The 13,201-nt window shown below is 41.9% G+C and overlaps 1 protein-coding gene across 13 annotated transcripts in view; it reads left to right on the forward strand.

Annotated features, from left to right (window-relative positions):
• The window catches only part of LOC310953766 (mitogen-activated protein kinase kinase kinase kinase 3-like), a gene marked incomplete at its 3' end in the record, with an annotated part of 47,150 nt that overhangs the window by 4,042 nt on the left and 29,907 nt on the right, over positions 1 to 13,201 (forward strand). For all 13 annotated transcript variants that reach the window (XM_083922949.1, XM_083922945.1, XM_083922952.1 and 10 more), the window contains exons 2-11: positions 8,739 to 8,796; positions 9,020 to 9,110; positions 9,294 to 9,358; positions 9,456 to 9,511; positions 10,136 to 10,183; positions 10,513 to 10,555; positions 10,785 to 10,857; positions 12,029 to 12,160; positions 12,363 to 12,425; positions 12,573 to 12,654. In XM_083922949.1, coding sequence (XP_083779075.1) covers positions 8,739 to 8,796; positions 9,020 to 9,110; positions 9,294 to 9,358; positions 9,456 to 9,511; positions 10,136 to 10,183; positions 10,513 to 10,555; positions 10,785 to 10,857; positions 12,029 to 12,160; positions 12,363 to 12,425; positions 12,573 to 12,654 — 711 coding nt within the window. The remainder of the gene's footprint in view (positions 1 to 8,738; positions 8,797 to 9,019; positions 9,111 to 9,293; positions 9,359 to 9,455; positions 9,512 to 10,135; positions 10,184 to 10,512; positions 10,556 to 10,784; positions 10,858 to 12,028; positions 12,161 to 12,362; positions 12,426 to 12,572; positions 12,655 to 13,201) is intronic.

A 13,201-nucleotide genomic window follows, 5' to 3' on the forward strand; every position in this document is an offset into this window, starting at 1 on the left:
CTTAATAAATGTGGCGACTGTAACCATTTCCTGTGACCAGACCTTGGCGGGTGTGTGTGTATGTGTGTGTGTGGCACAGCTGGGTAGCCGTGGTCCAGGAATGCAGGAATCTTCACTTCCTCTCTGTGTGTGTGTGTGTGTGTGTGTGTGTGTGTGTGTGTGTGTGTGTGTGTGTGTGTGTGTGTGTGTGTGTGTGTGTGTGTGTGTGTGTGTGTGTGTGTGTGTGTGTGTGTGTGTGTGTGTGTGTGTGTGTGTGTGTGTGTGTGTGTGTGTGTGTGTGTGTGTGTGTGTGTGTGTGTGTGTGTGTGTGTGTGTGTGTGTGTGTGTGTGTGTGTGTGTGTGTGTGTGCGCGCGCGCGCGCACGCGTGCGTGTTCGTCCGTTCATGTCCTATTGTTTCACACTAGTCCAGCAGCCTGCAGCACAAAACTAGATGATTGCATTGTCATATACACACACACACACATGCACATATGGCTGTAGAGTCCCAGTTAAAAGCTGCTGGCCCAGAACCATCCTGTTTTTGTCACTTTTCCTCCAGTTGTTTGCGCACTGTGGTGGATATACACACCACAGGCTGCATTCACAATAGCTCTGAAGCAAGGCAAGGTTCCTGAGATCCACTTCTACCTTAGATAGGAAATGGAGTCTCCATGCCGGCAGTCTGGGTTCTGTTCCCCAAGTACAATTAATGTACGGTGCAGGAATTTGTCTCTGTGGTGCAGTGACATTGATAACTTGCATAGTTACACAGTAGTTAATAACACGGTGTAGTGGCAAGGGACAAAACTGGATATACCAGTAAAATCAGCCCTCTGAAGTCATTTTTGCTCTCATAACGTTACAAAAGAAGTTCATAAACAAGGAAATCACATTGCCCTCAATCAAGTAGCGATGTTCAGTGTTGTTCGGTGGTAAAAAATTCAAGTCATGACACCTTTCGTTTAGTAAGTGCAGTCTAATGTGTCTTTCAGATGCATTCACAGCCCGAAGTGAAATATCTCACAGTCTCTCCTTTACAGGCTGTGAGAACTGACATGTCTATCACCTGCTCAGAGCACTTCATGTATTCTAACTATGTCAACAAATGGCCAAGCTGACGTTGTCACATTATCTCGAGTAGTAAAAGTACAGTTAAATCATCTTTATAAAGTTTAAATCAAGATCGCGTGGCCATTGTTTACCACTTTTTATCAAATACTAAACGATGAACAACATGTCTGCGAGGATAAGATGTTGGTTTTGCAGAACGTCTGCAGTGCAGCCAGTGAATGGTATGACACTTCTCTGCAGTGTGGGTCGACACAAAAGAACTAATGGTGCGACAGGTGAAGAAGTCTGTCGGACCTCCCCCGGCGAACGCCCATATTTACAGCTCTGTGTTGCTGCGTTTGAAGTGGAAAACTTTCACTCAGCGGGTTTTGACTCTGCTGAATGAGCATTGATCTGATTCATTAAATCAAGCAAATGGTTTCCTCTTTTCACCGCCCCACATTTTAAGCTTGTATTAAAGGCCTGGAAATTGATTCATTATGAATTTATTGTGCATTACCATGAAACACAGGAGTTAACATAAAGCAGCACACTTCAACTGTATTGCTTTAAAGCATTTTTTGCATGTAGGGTGTGTTTCTCATAGCTTGATAAGGAGTTTAGATTTGTACTTCAGGAAACAAGTTTAGGCTGAAAGGGTATAGTGAACTGTGTTGTGGTGGTAGCTTTTTGAGCTGTACTTTACCAAGCAATTATGGGCATTCTCCCCCCTGTGCGCTGAATATGTCACATAAACCCAAAGCTGCCAGTGGGATTACATCTGTGAGGCGTGTTTTGTGCACCTTGGTGTTCATACCTCTGCCAGGCTACAACTCTACTTCTGAGCTGGTTCAGAAAATGTGAACCCTGTTTTAGCATAAGTATCAAATCCTATTCTAAGATTGTGTGCTCATGTGATGTAGGTGGGAGTGCTCAAACATGGCTTTGGCTAAATTATTGTTTAATACCAGATGAATGCACGAACAAATAAGAGTGGAAGGAATGTTTGACTGTAATTGCTGGAGTTTTTCTCTGACTCTGCAACAGCAACAACATACACGCTGTATGCACGCACTGTATGCACTCATACACACTCTGTTTGGGTGGGTCAGTGTGGTAGGAGTGTGTGAAGTGTGTGGTATGTAATGGGACTTCTCAGACTGACACCAAATGTGAATGCCATTGTGGAGGGAGAATCGGTCACATTCATCTTCAACCGCACTTTTTACTTTGGTAGTGCATAGAGGTTTTAGTTTTGAAACACCGACTTCCGCCTTGATCAGTCATGTAATGACGTAATTTAGAAGTAAAGTGATGTTCAAGTTTTTTTTCAATAACAAAATGAATGCATTTATATACTGCATTGGGGAGTAGTGCAGTGGGTTTGTGCCTCTGGCATTGATTTTGCTAGTTTGCTCTGGAGCTTCAGTGATTTCCTCTCAGCCCAACTGAGATGTATTGGAGACAAATGTCATTATATGACTACTGGCAGAGCCCATCACTTGCTTTAAGAAAGAAGGCTCTCAATACTAAATGCTGGATTCAGTGACTCCTCTGGGTGGATGAACTGACAGTGCATGGACGAACGCTTTGAGTGCTTAAAAACAGTTACTTTTCTAAATTGAAGTGTGTGAGCGTGCATGCGCATTTATGGCCGTTTTGCTTGAGTGGGTGGTTGTTTTGTTGAGAGACAGGTGTGCTAATTAAAACCACTGCACATTTTCACCTCACCTGTTCCCCTCCTCGGGGGCCATGTGTTGGTAACGGTTGAGCTCTTAAGACTCCGGGAACACAAGCTGCACAGTTGTGCCTTCACCTACTAATGAATCACACTTTAAACTCAATTTATACTCATTAAAGGGTGCTTTTTTCAAGTAGGTGTTGAAGATTAAGGTAAAAGAGGTACCTGAAGTTTGTTAACCAGCAGAGGAAGAAGAGGTAGGAGTAAATGTTTGACAGTAATATACTATATGAACACTGTCATGTAATGCCGATAAGGGGGCAGAAAACAAGCAGAAGCCATTACTACATGGCCTAATACATTGGTAATCTAGGTTGGGATTGGGAGGTCACCTGTTTGAAACCTCAAATCTCTCGGAAAAATCTAGTCAGAAGAAGTGAATAAACAACTAGTGCAGTAGCTTTTGCCCCAGGCCTTAACACCCTGACTCACAGTAGAAAGCCACCGAGCAGCTTGTTGCTCTCTCTTCAAAATAAGGGTTTGAAAGAGTCAAGAGACAGATTGGTGATGAGATCGTAAGTGAGTGTGAGATTGAATTCGCAGCGGAAAGTGCAGCGCAGAAGTTTTCCGAGTTGCCCTACATAACGTATGACACGGTGACAGGCGAGGGGGTGACTAGGATGAGAGAGACACTAATGAGCTCTCTCTTTTAAATAAAGACGCCACGGCCGGAGGCGTTATGTCTTCGGGTTGTCTGTCTGCCCACGTCTCAGGAACACCTTGAGGATTTTCATCAAATTTGGCACAGACATCCACTCGAGCATGAAGTGATTGGACTTTGGAGGTCTAAGGTCACTGTGACCTCACCAAACTTTGTTTTGTACATAACTCAAGAACTCCTGCACCAATTATGACGGCATTTAGCACAAATGTATATTATTCAAAAGGTCAACTTCACTGTGACATCATAATGTATTTAACGCCATAACTCAGCAACAGAAGAGGAGACATTTGGTCAGATACCGAATTGTTGACGCGGATGTTGAAACTGCTGATTGTTGAGATTTTCTGTGCTTCCAGGCTTGAAGATGTGGTGTGAAGCATCCACTTTTCACCCAAAAATACACTTCATAGCTTACATACAGAGTTTAACAATGCACTTGATCTGTATAGTGAATTTTTATCCCCAATATCAATTTATTCTGGACAATCCAATAGAAAAAAAAACTCTAAAAAACAAAGCACCACATTTAAAATTATTACATGAAGAGCTGATTTATTATTCAATCTGGGAGTCCCTGCCCCATCACCAGATAACCAGAGAGTAAGGGAGCGAATCCTCAGACATGATCCTGTGACCTGAGACGACTCGTCTCTACCACGAGGAACACTAACCTGAGGTGACCCCTGACCCTATCAGACACTCTCAAGACGACTGTCACACAGGATTAACCGTAAATACTACAAGCACGTCTGCCAGAGATGTAGTGAATGGACATTAGTTCAGTTTAGACAAAAGTAGTATAAGCAAACAACCTTTGTTTGTTCCTACAGTAGCTGCAGGGTCACAGCTCAAGCTGAGCGGGATGATCAGCACAGTGAGTGGTGCTGCGTGTTTGTTTTTCATGGTCAGAGAGGAGAGAGTGAAATGCCACACTGATCCTCCACTGAGCTGGCCATATGCTGAGTGTGTGGCGCACACACACACACACACACACACACACACACACACACACACACACACACACACACACACACACACACACACACACACACACACACACACACACACACACACGGCCTAATGGAGGTGTTAATGGTGGATATAAGCTCAGTTTCTCCATAACTGTGTAGTAAAAGCCCACATCAAGCCAACTGCTAATCTGGTATTAAAATACATGGCCTTGGCTTCTTAATTTTTTGATCCCTTTTTTAGTTCATTGTCATTTGGTAAAATGTCCTGTAGCCTGGGCATCAAACCCAAATGGTTATCAGTACTGAACAAAGTTGTCCATAACGCAGTTAATTCCAAGAAGCTGTCATTGAATGTTTTCTCCCATTGACACTCTTCTTTATTTTTTCTAAGATGTGACAGTTTCTTATTTTAAATCTTATTTTAAATCTTGCTTTTTGACTATTTAATGTACTTCATGTACAACTGTTTGTGTTGTGTTTTTAAGAACTTTGGCCTATTTTGTTAAATAAAAAAGTTATTTTACTCAAAGTGTAGTAAAGAGAAACACATTGATTTGATTTGGTATAAATACCTGAGCTGCAACGAATTAGCTGATTAATCAATTAGTCGTTAACTGGCAACACTTTTGAGAATCGAACATCACATTTAAATCATTTTTTTAAAGAAAAAAATGTCAGTTCTCTGATTTCAGCTCCTCAAATATGAATATTTTCTGTTGTTTCAGTCCAGTATGACAGTAAATGAAATATCTCTGAGTTTTTCACCATTTTATGACTTATGACCGAACGATTAATCAAGAAAATTGACAGATTAATCAACAACAAAAATACTTATTTAAAGTTAACAAGCCTTTTCCCCGTGTACACACGAGCGTCTGCTCAATCACTTCTCCCTTTGCCCTGTGTCACCATCACGCCCTGTCTGCTTTGCCCCAACGTGTTACTGTCAGGTGACATAATGAGTCATACATTTTCATAACATTGTAGGTTTGGAGCCATTAAATGTAACTAGTAACAAACGTTGTATTTAGTGGTTTCCTCGTTTAATAATTTGTTCAGTCATTCGTTTTTTCAGTCACCGCTCCATCACTAATGGGTTTTTCTGAAACGTTGGGGAATGATGGATTGTTCTGCTGTGTTGTGGCATTTTCAACATTACACCGAGAAGCCTACAGAGGTCGTCGTTTATTTATTTCCACAAGAAACCTAATTGGATTTGACGCACTGGGACATTTTAGGAATCACACTGATTGGTGCAAAAGTTTGTGAAAGTGTTTCACAGTTATTTCTGATTGGCCTAACGCTCATGAGCACAGCATGGTTGTTTCTTTCGCTGTTAGTTGGTGATCAAACCTACAACCCCAGCGTTACACCAGACCGCATGCTTCAGAGTCCAGTCAGACCGCTTGTTGTTGCCACCAGCAGTGACACGGGAGCGCTATGAGTCATCTCTGATCCATCTGCTGACTGAAGACATACTGTCTCTGCTCTCCACTCGGCTTCTTTTCTCTTTGCGTCTCTTTGTGTGTCCTCCCTCCCGCCGCAGCTTTGTTTTGGTGTGGGTTGGCTTCTAGTCTTTCCTCACTCGCCTCTTTTCTTCTTCTTCTTCACTCGATCTCCCTCGTTCTTGAATTGAGGAAACAATCTCTTGCCTTCCTGTTAGACAAAACTAATAAAAAATCAGTTTTAATCTCAAGTTTCACTGATTCATTTTGATATTGCAGCTGTTTTTCCTGCGGTTATCCTTGAGTTCTGTGTTTTATTTTGTCTTCTGACAGCCCCCTTGTGTGGGCAGTACTTCAGTGTCTTGTTGGTGAAATTTGAGTTTCTGTAGTTGCTACTTCTTTTTTTCTCTTAAGCCATGGTGGATATCCCTGCTCATCCAGTTTGCACATTAGACGTCACAGTATCACAGAAAACTTAAATGCAATTTAACGTAGATTTTCAAAACATCTCTTGTTGATACTGTAATAGGTTTGGGACATTGATTAAGCCAGTGCCGCAGGTCTTCCTTCAATAATGGCTAACATGTCTTTCCCTGCACTTTTAATGTTTAAGTATTTTCTGGCACTTGTTTTGTATTTCATACTTTAAAATAGGGATGAGAATTGACAGTATAGATTCTGCTTACTGGTCCGATTCTTTATCAATTCCTGATCAATTTTCTGTGTAAATAAAAGTCAATCTATTGCTGGTGTTTCCACAATTCAGTTCTTACTTGAAATTAGCATGTTACAGACATTATTAGAAGCCCTTTTCTCATGGCTTTTGCCGTTTCGTCCTCTCTGCCATCACTCCTTCTTGTTGCAAGTTTCCAGCAGCATAGTTGAGTTTCATTGTTGCACATTGTTGAACAATTGTCAGAAAAACATGTTGACATTAATAAAAGGAATGTGTGAGCTCGGAGGCATACGATTCCGGTTCTGACTCCGAGTTGTTACCGGCTCTTAATTCCCATCGAAGACGGTAGAGAGCTTACAGGAAAAGAGAGAGAGAGATGGGGAAGACCTGTAACAAAGGTCTGTGGTCGCTAGGGTTGGGACTCGAGAACCGGTTCCATTGAGAACGAGTCACAAATTGGAAACGGAGCCAAAATCATGGCGTTAAAATAACATTAGTGCCATCCAGGCAGGCTTAGTGAAAAATCTAAACTCAAAATGAAGCCCTGCAAATATGCTCTCATTTGTTCACTGTGTTCAGGGATAATAAAAACATGCGTTGATGCTGAAAACCTGCGTAGGCCTACTTTTCTCCACACATCAGTTAGAGAATCGATTAAGAATCAGACTGTTGGCATTGGTATCAATACAATCTTCCCTAGTGATGTGTTATTATCAAAATGGATGGAGGCTTGATGGATGTTCTTATAGAACAGAACGCTTACCATGCAATATGTGACAAGTGTCCAGATAAAGTGAACCGTCCAGAATGTCAGATGTTATTTCTCTCTAATGTTGCATATGCAGGTGAGGCTGCAGCCAGGATCAGGGTAGATGGGGGTGTTTCTGTTTCTGTCCATCTCTGCTCTGAGACCAGAAATGTTAGAGGCATGACACAATATGTTTAGGATATTAGAGCTGCTGTTTGGTCTCTCACGTCGAAAGACTTTGTTTTATCGGTTATCCTAAAACTTATTTTTCACACACATACACACACACACACACACACACACACATACACACACACAGGCTACTTCTGCAATGTCATACACAGTCAAACTTGCATATTCTTGGCCTATTTGAAAAACTTCATAAAAAATGTAATATTATCTACATTTTATATAGTTTAGCAGTAATTCAGAGGGGCAACTTGATTAATAGGCTGATAATTCTTAGCAGTACATATCACACACACACACACACACACACACACACACACACACACACACACACACACACACACACACACACACAGGCTACTTCTGCAATGTCACACACAGTCAAACTTGCATATTCTCGGCCTGAGAGAAGCAATTCATGTTTCCTCTGAAAGACCATCTTTTATTCATGCATATTTCATATAGGGCTCCTCTCCGGCCTCACCAGCTCTGCTGCTAAATGTAAACACAGCTCACTATTTATAGAAATCAGCCTCAGTATCCTGCAAAGCCCTGCTTTTCGACAAATGCCAGCTTTTCAGAAATACGGGAAAACGGTCTTGATTTCCTGTTGAAGTCCATACAACATTCCTGTGTTGCTCCGCCTGTGAGTGTGTGTTTTCAACGAGTTGTGGATGTGCTAAACTGGCTTCAAACAACATATTGGGTGATAAGTGCACTGAGCTCTCATGGTGAAATGAATTAAGCCTTTTGTAGATGGCTTTTTTGACACAGAAATTCTGCATTTAACAGTAAAAGAAATGCATTAAGCCTAGCTGATACGATAAAGGATGAGGGTTTGTGTGTCCGACAAATGGATTAAATGTAATTGTACGACAGTTCCAAAGAGGATTCATCTGTTCTAGCATGAGTTACACTCTCCAATCATTGTTTGCTGTTTCTCCCATGCACATACAGGTATGTCTCCATCCTAGCTGTAAGAACTTTACTGCAACTGTGTTGGTGAGAGATGTTGGTGAGAGGATAAAATGTAATCCAGGGTGGCTAGTTTGAGTGCAGATGTATGAGGTTAAAGGCTTATCAGAAGACAAAGTGCTGGTTTGTACTGACGACTAGTGGGTGGACCGGATTTTCCAACTCTGGAAAGTTCTCACTTTTGGCAATCGTCTTTTCCTCCGTGACTGCTGTGAACCAAAATACACGCTACAAAGTAGGAATATATGCTCGCACGTATCTGATTAAATTACCTCACTTTCTCTCTTTCCCTCTGTTAGGCGCGTAACGTAAACACAGGAGAGCTGGCTGCTATCAAAGTCATCAAACTGGAACCAGGTGAGTTATCTCCTCCATCTTGATATTTCTTTATCTCCCTTTTTGCTGCTAATCTGTATCTTCCTCTCTGCCTTTCTCGTTTTCTCTCTGCAGTCCTCTCTCCATCCTTTTCCTTTGCCCCCCCCCCCCATCAGACTCTTTCACTCCTTTTGTCACTAATATAACCACGCCAAGCATTAAAGTCCCAGATTACAAGTGTGTGTGTGTGTGTGTGTGTACACAGGTGAGGACTTTGCTGTCGTCCAGCAGGAGATTATAATGATGAAGGACTGTAAACACTCCAACATCGTAGCCTATTTTGGAAGTTATCTTCGGTAAGTGTGTGTGTGTCTGTATGTGTGTGTGTCAGATGTACTGTGTGCAAGATATTATGGTCTGTTTAGTTTACAGCATGTATGTTTGTTTGTCAGAGAGTCTAAAAGACGGATGTGTGAAGGTAAAATACTTTTGTGTATGTGTGAGGACTTACTGACACCGTGTTCTGTGTGTGCGTGCAGGAGGGATAAGTTATGGATCAGTATGGAGTACTGCGGAGGAGGGTCTCTGCAGGATATCTATCATGGTAAGAACAACATGCACACAGACACACCTTTTGATGGGAACCATGCTGTTTTACCCTTTCTCACTCTGTCGGCCTCTCCCTTGTTTCACTCCTCCAGTAACCGGGCCTTTGTCAGAGTCACAGATCGCCTACATGTCACGGGAGACCATGCAGGTAGCGTATACAGTATACTTATTGTCATTGGGGTCATTTTTCTAGTAGAGGGGGGATAAACAAAGATGCATGTTTTGGAAGATTGGAGCATCGACACCAAAATCATTAATGATCTGTTTATCAGCTCTAGTGCTTCATGCTAGCACTTTAGCATTGACTCAGTTGGCTACTTGTCGTACATTTACAAAGTCAAAAAAATGTTTTATGGGCCCAAGATCGAAATGTGCTCTACATTTTAGAATTGAAATAGTATCAATTGAAATTTAAACATACATCAAAAGTAAACAAATATTGAGACCAAGCAGGACTTACCCCAAAGCACCACAGCTGCAAAACATTACAGAGCAAACACTGCAAAGTGTTGGCGTTATACACTGTCATCTAACAGAGGCACAGATGATGTCGGTGCTGCCAACTGTAAATTGAGTCAATCTCCCAAACGTCTGATTTTCATTTAACCAACATTTGTTTCTGGTGAAAACTCTCTAAATATCTCATTTTATAACTATTTTAAAGTTGAGTCTGTTCTGTTTTTCACTGCCCTGTTGTCATTTTGATCACATGACTGCTTCGCTTTTTCCGCAACTGCCAATAACACCAGCCGCTGTGCGATTCTGTTCACAGGGTTTATACTACCTACACAATAAAGGCAAAATGCACAGAGACATCAAGGTGAGTGTGTCGAAAAACTGTGTGGAATATGCACGTCAACAAATCTTTAAATTCATGAGGCCTTAGGAAAAGAATGCAAAGAAAGAACATACATTTAGTGATGTTTAAAATAAAAATTGATCCCCAAATTATTGTTGAGACCAAGCTGATGGTGTTTGTTTCTGGGAAAATGATTATTGATCCATGACTGCAGGGGGGCGTTGATCAATGACAAACCAATTTGCAGCAAACGTGCGCTGCTGAATGCACATCTGAAGTTAATTTAAATTGACGTGGAGTGTGAAATTTTGTGTTTGGATCCTGATACGTGGCATGTTTGTCTCTGACAGGGAGCCAACATCCTACTGACAGACAACGGCTATGTTAAACTAGGTGAGAGGAACCGGCAAAGCTTCTTCAATTACCTTCTGCTCCAAAAGACTGAATCTGAACGGCCTCATTTACTGACTTGTTTTTTTTACTCACCTCCGTCTCTCTCTTGTCCCCCTTTCGTATAATATTCTTTACTTCTCCCTCATCACATTCCTTCTCTTTATCCCTTTTCATTTCTGCCACTCTCATTTTCTTTCCTATTACCCTCCCCCCTTTTTTCTCTCCGTAGCTGACTTTGGTGTATCGGCCCAGATCACAGCAACTCTAGCCAAGAGGAAGTCGTTCATTGGAACTCCATACTGGTTAGTTGTGCTTGTTTTTTCTCCATCAGCTCCCTTGATACTGCCTATGGATATGTATGCAGGTATAAAAATACAACCTCCTACTGCATCCAAAAGCATCGATCCGTTGGGGAAAATGTGGGAAATCAATGCATTCTTGTACGTCAGGCAGTATGAAGGGATTTTTTCTAGCAGAAATATAGCAGAAGGGGATTTTCTATATGTTTCATACATTTAGCGGATGGGTTTTATGCAGCTGTAGTAGAATCAGACTATTCACTCCTTTTGTAAAACCTCAAAGCCCAGTTCAGACCAAAGATTTGTGACAAGCCAGCTGATGGTGTCGCTTGTGACACGGCTTGATACGTCACCAGCAGCTGGTTTTGGAACATAAGGCACGTCACCTGTTGCACCAGCTAATCAGCTCCACGCAAAGTCCGCTGGTCAAGTCATTTAGAAACTGCCAGCTGGTCGAAATGGCATAGTTTTGGGCGGAGGCTGAATGAGCATGCGTTAGTGGGTAAGAGAGACAGAGCAGCGGTTAGGGAGTAAATTAGGAGAGGGAGCGCCGTTATTGAGAACAAAGCAGAGAATAAGAGAAATAAAACCTATTTTTTTCTTTTTCATCACTACTAGAAATGCAGCTGTAGCAAGTATCTCACTATCCCCGATCATATTTTAAGATGCATCAAATTCTATCCAGTTACAAAAAAGCCTGAAAAGTTAGAACGGAAGTACAGAGTCGTTGCTATGGAGACGATACACACCATCCCGTCCCATTGCATTGGTGTAAACTGTCAGTAGTTTCAGAACGTTGCAGACCTGTGCACCACAAGTATTCGGCATCTCGTCTTGATGCAAATATTCGATCTGAACTGGGCTTCACAAACCAGGACTGAAAAGCACCAGGGTCCATGAGGTGCTACTACAGAAGCAGAGTCACGATAAAGTCATAGAGGTTAATATCAGGATCATGGTGGGGCCCCTCAGTGCTGCTGCTGCTGCTGCTGCTGCTGTTGTGCAGCTCGTGCAGCAAGAGAGTAGTAGTAGATCTGTGTGTAGCTGTTTAATTAACCTGATTTAGTACTTGGTGAAAAAACTAGGACACACTTTTACTCCTATTCTCTTCCTCTTTTCCTGTTTTTTTCATGCCCTCCTTCTGTCTTCACTCTTTCCCTCTGTCCCTCCATAGGATGGCTCCAGAGGTAGCAGCAGTCGAGAGGAAAGGAGGTTACAACCAGCTGTGTGATATCTGGGCTGTGGGCATTACGGCAATAGAGCTGGCAGAGCTGCAGCCACCAATGTTTGACCTGCACCCAATGAGGTGTGTGTGTGTGTGCTTTGTGTATTTCAACATATGTTGTATGAAGTACCATAGAACAGAAACGCCTAAATGCTCCAGCGGTTACTCCTCTGTTTTAATCTCATCATTATATCTGAATGGTGTGAGGCTCTCTAACTATTATGTATCAACACTCTGCTGTAAATACTCAACGTTTAATTGTCATCTCTCTCTTTTTCCGCAGGGCTCTCTTCTTAATGACCAAGAGTAATTTCCAGCCTCCTAAGTTGAAAGATAAAGTCAAGTGGTAAGACAAGACAACACAACACTGTCCTTTTACTATTTTCAGCCACTGAGATACATTTCCTGTTGAGATGACCCATTTTATCAAATCTGTGCCTTTCTAGTTGCAAGGAAAGACAAACCCTTTCTCTTTTTTTCGCTCTCTCTACAGGACAAATAACTTCCACCATTTTGTCAAACTAGCCCTCACCAAGAACCCAAAGAAGAGGCCCACAGCTGAGAAACTGCTGCAGGTGAGCAATAAAACAGGATTTTCAGTAGCGTTACCCACTCCAGCTATAATATTACTTATGGATACACTCTGCAGATTAGACCATTTCCACAATAAAGCGGACTATGCTGTTGTTTGTGTTTTATGTAGTATGTAATACATGATATAGACCAAACCAAAAGCCCAGATGACACTCATATTACGTGGTAAAACATTATTTTATATTAGATAAACTGGACCAGCACCACTGCAAAATGTAAACAACAGAAGCCAGACACAAAGTCCACATGTGATAATATTTAGTCACAAGGAGGTTTTGTTGTCTGTTCATTCTCACTAATGCCATAGTGATTACTCCATGATTAATTCAAATGTTAATCTACTGTATGACAGCTCTAATAAGCAGTTATTTAAGTTTGTCAAGCAAAACGCCAAACGTCTGTCACAGTGCCTCAAACTAGTATACTTGAATTTGTGTTATTTAACGGCGCACTCACACTGTCCGTCCGTACCGTGCCCCAGGCTTTAGGGTACTTGTCCCCCCCGCAGCCCAGGCCCGTTTGTACTCA

This window comes from Echiichthys vipera, assembly GCF_963691815.1.
Source record: "Echiichthys vipera genome assembly, chromosome: 11".
Classification (NCBI taxonomy): domain Eukaryota; kingdom Metazoa; phylum Chordata; class Actinopteri; order Perciformes; family Trachinidae; genus Echiichthys; species Echiichthys vipera.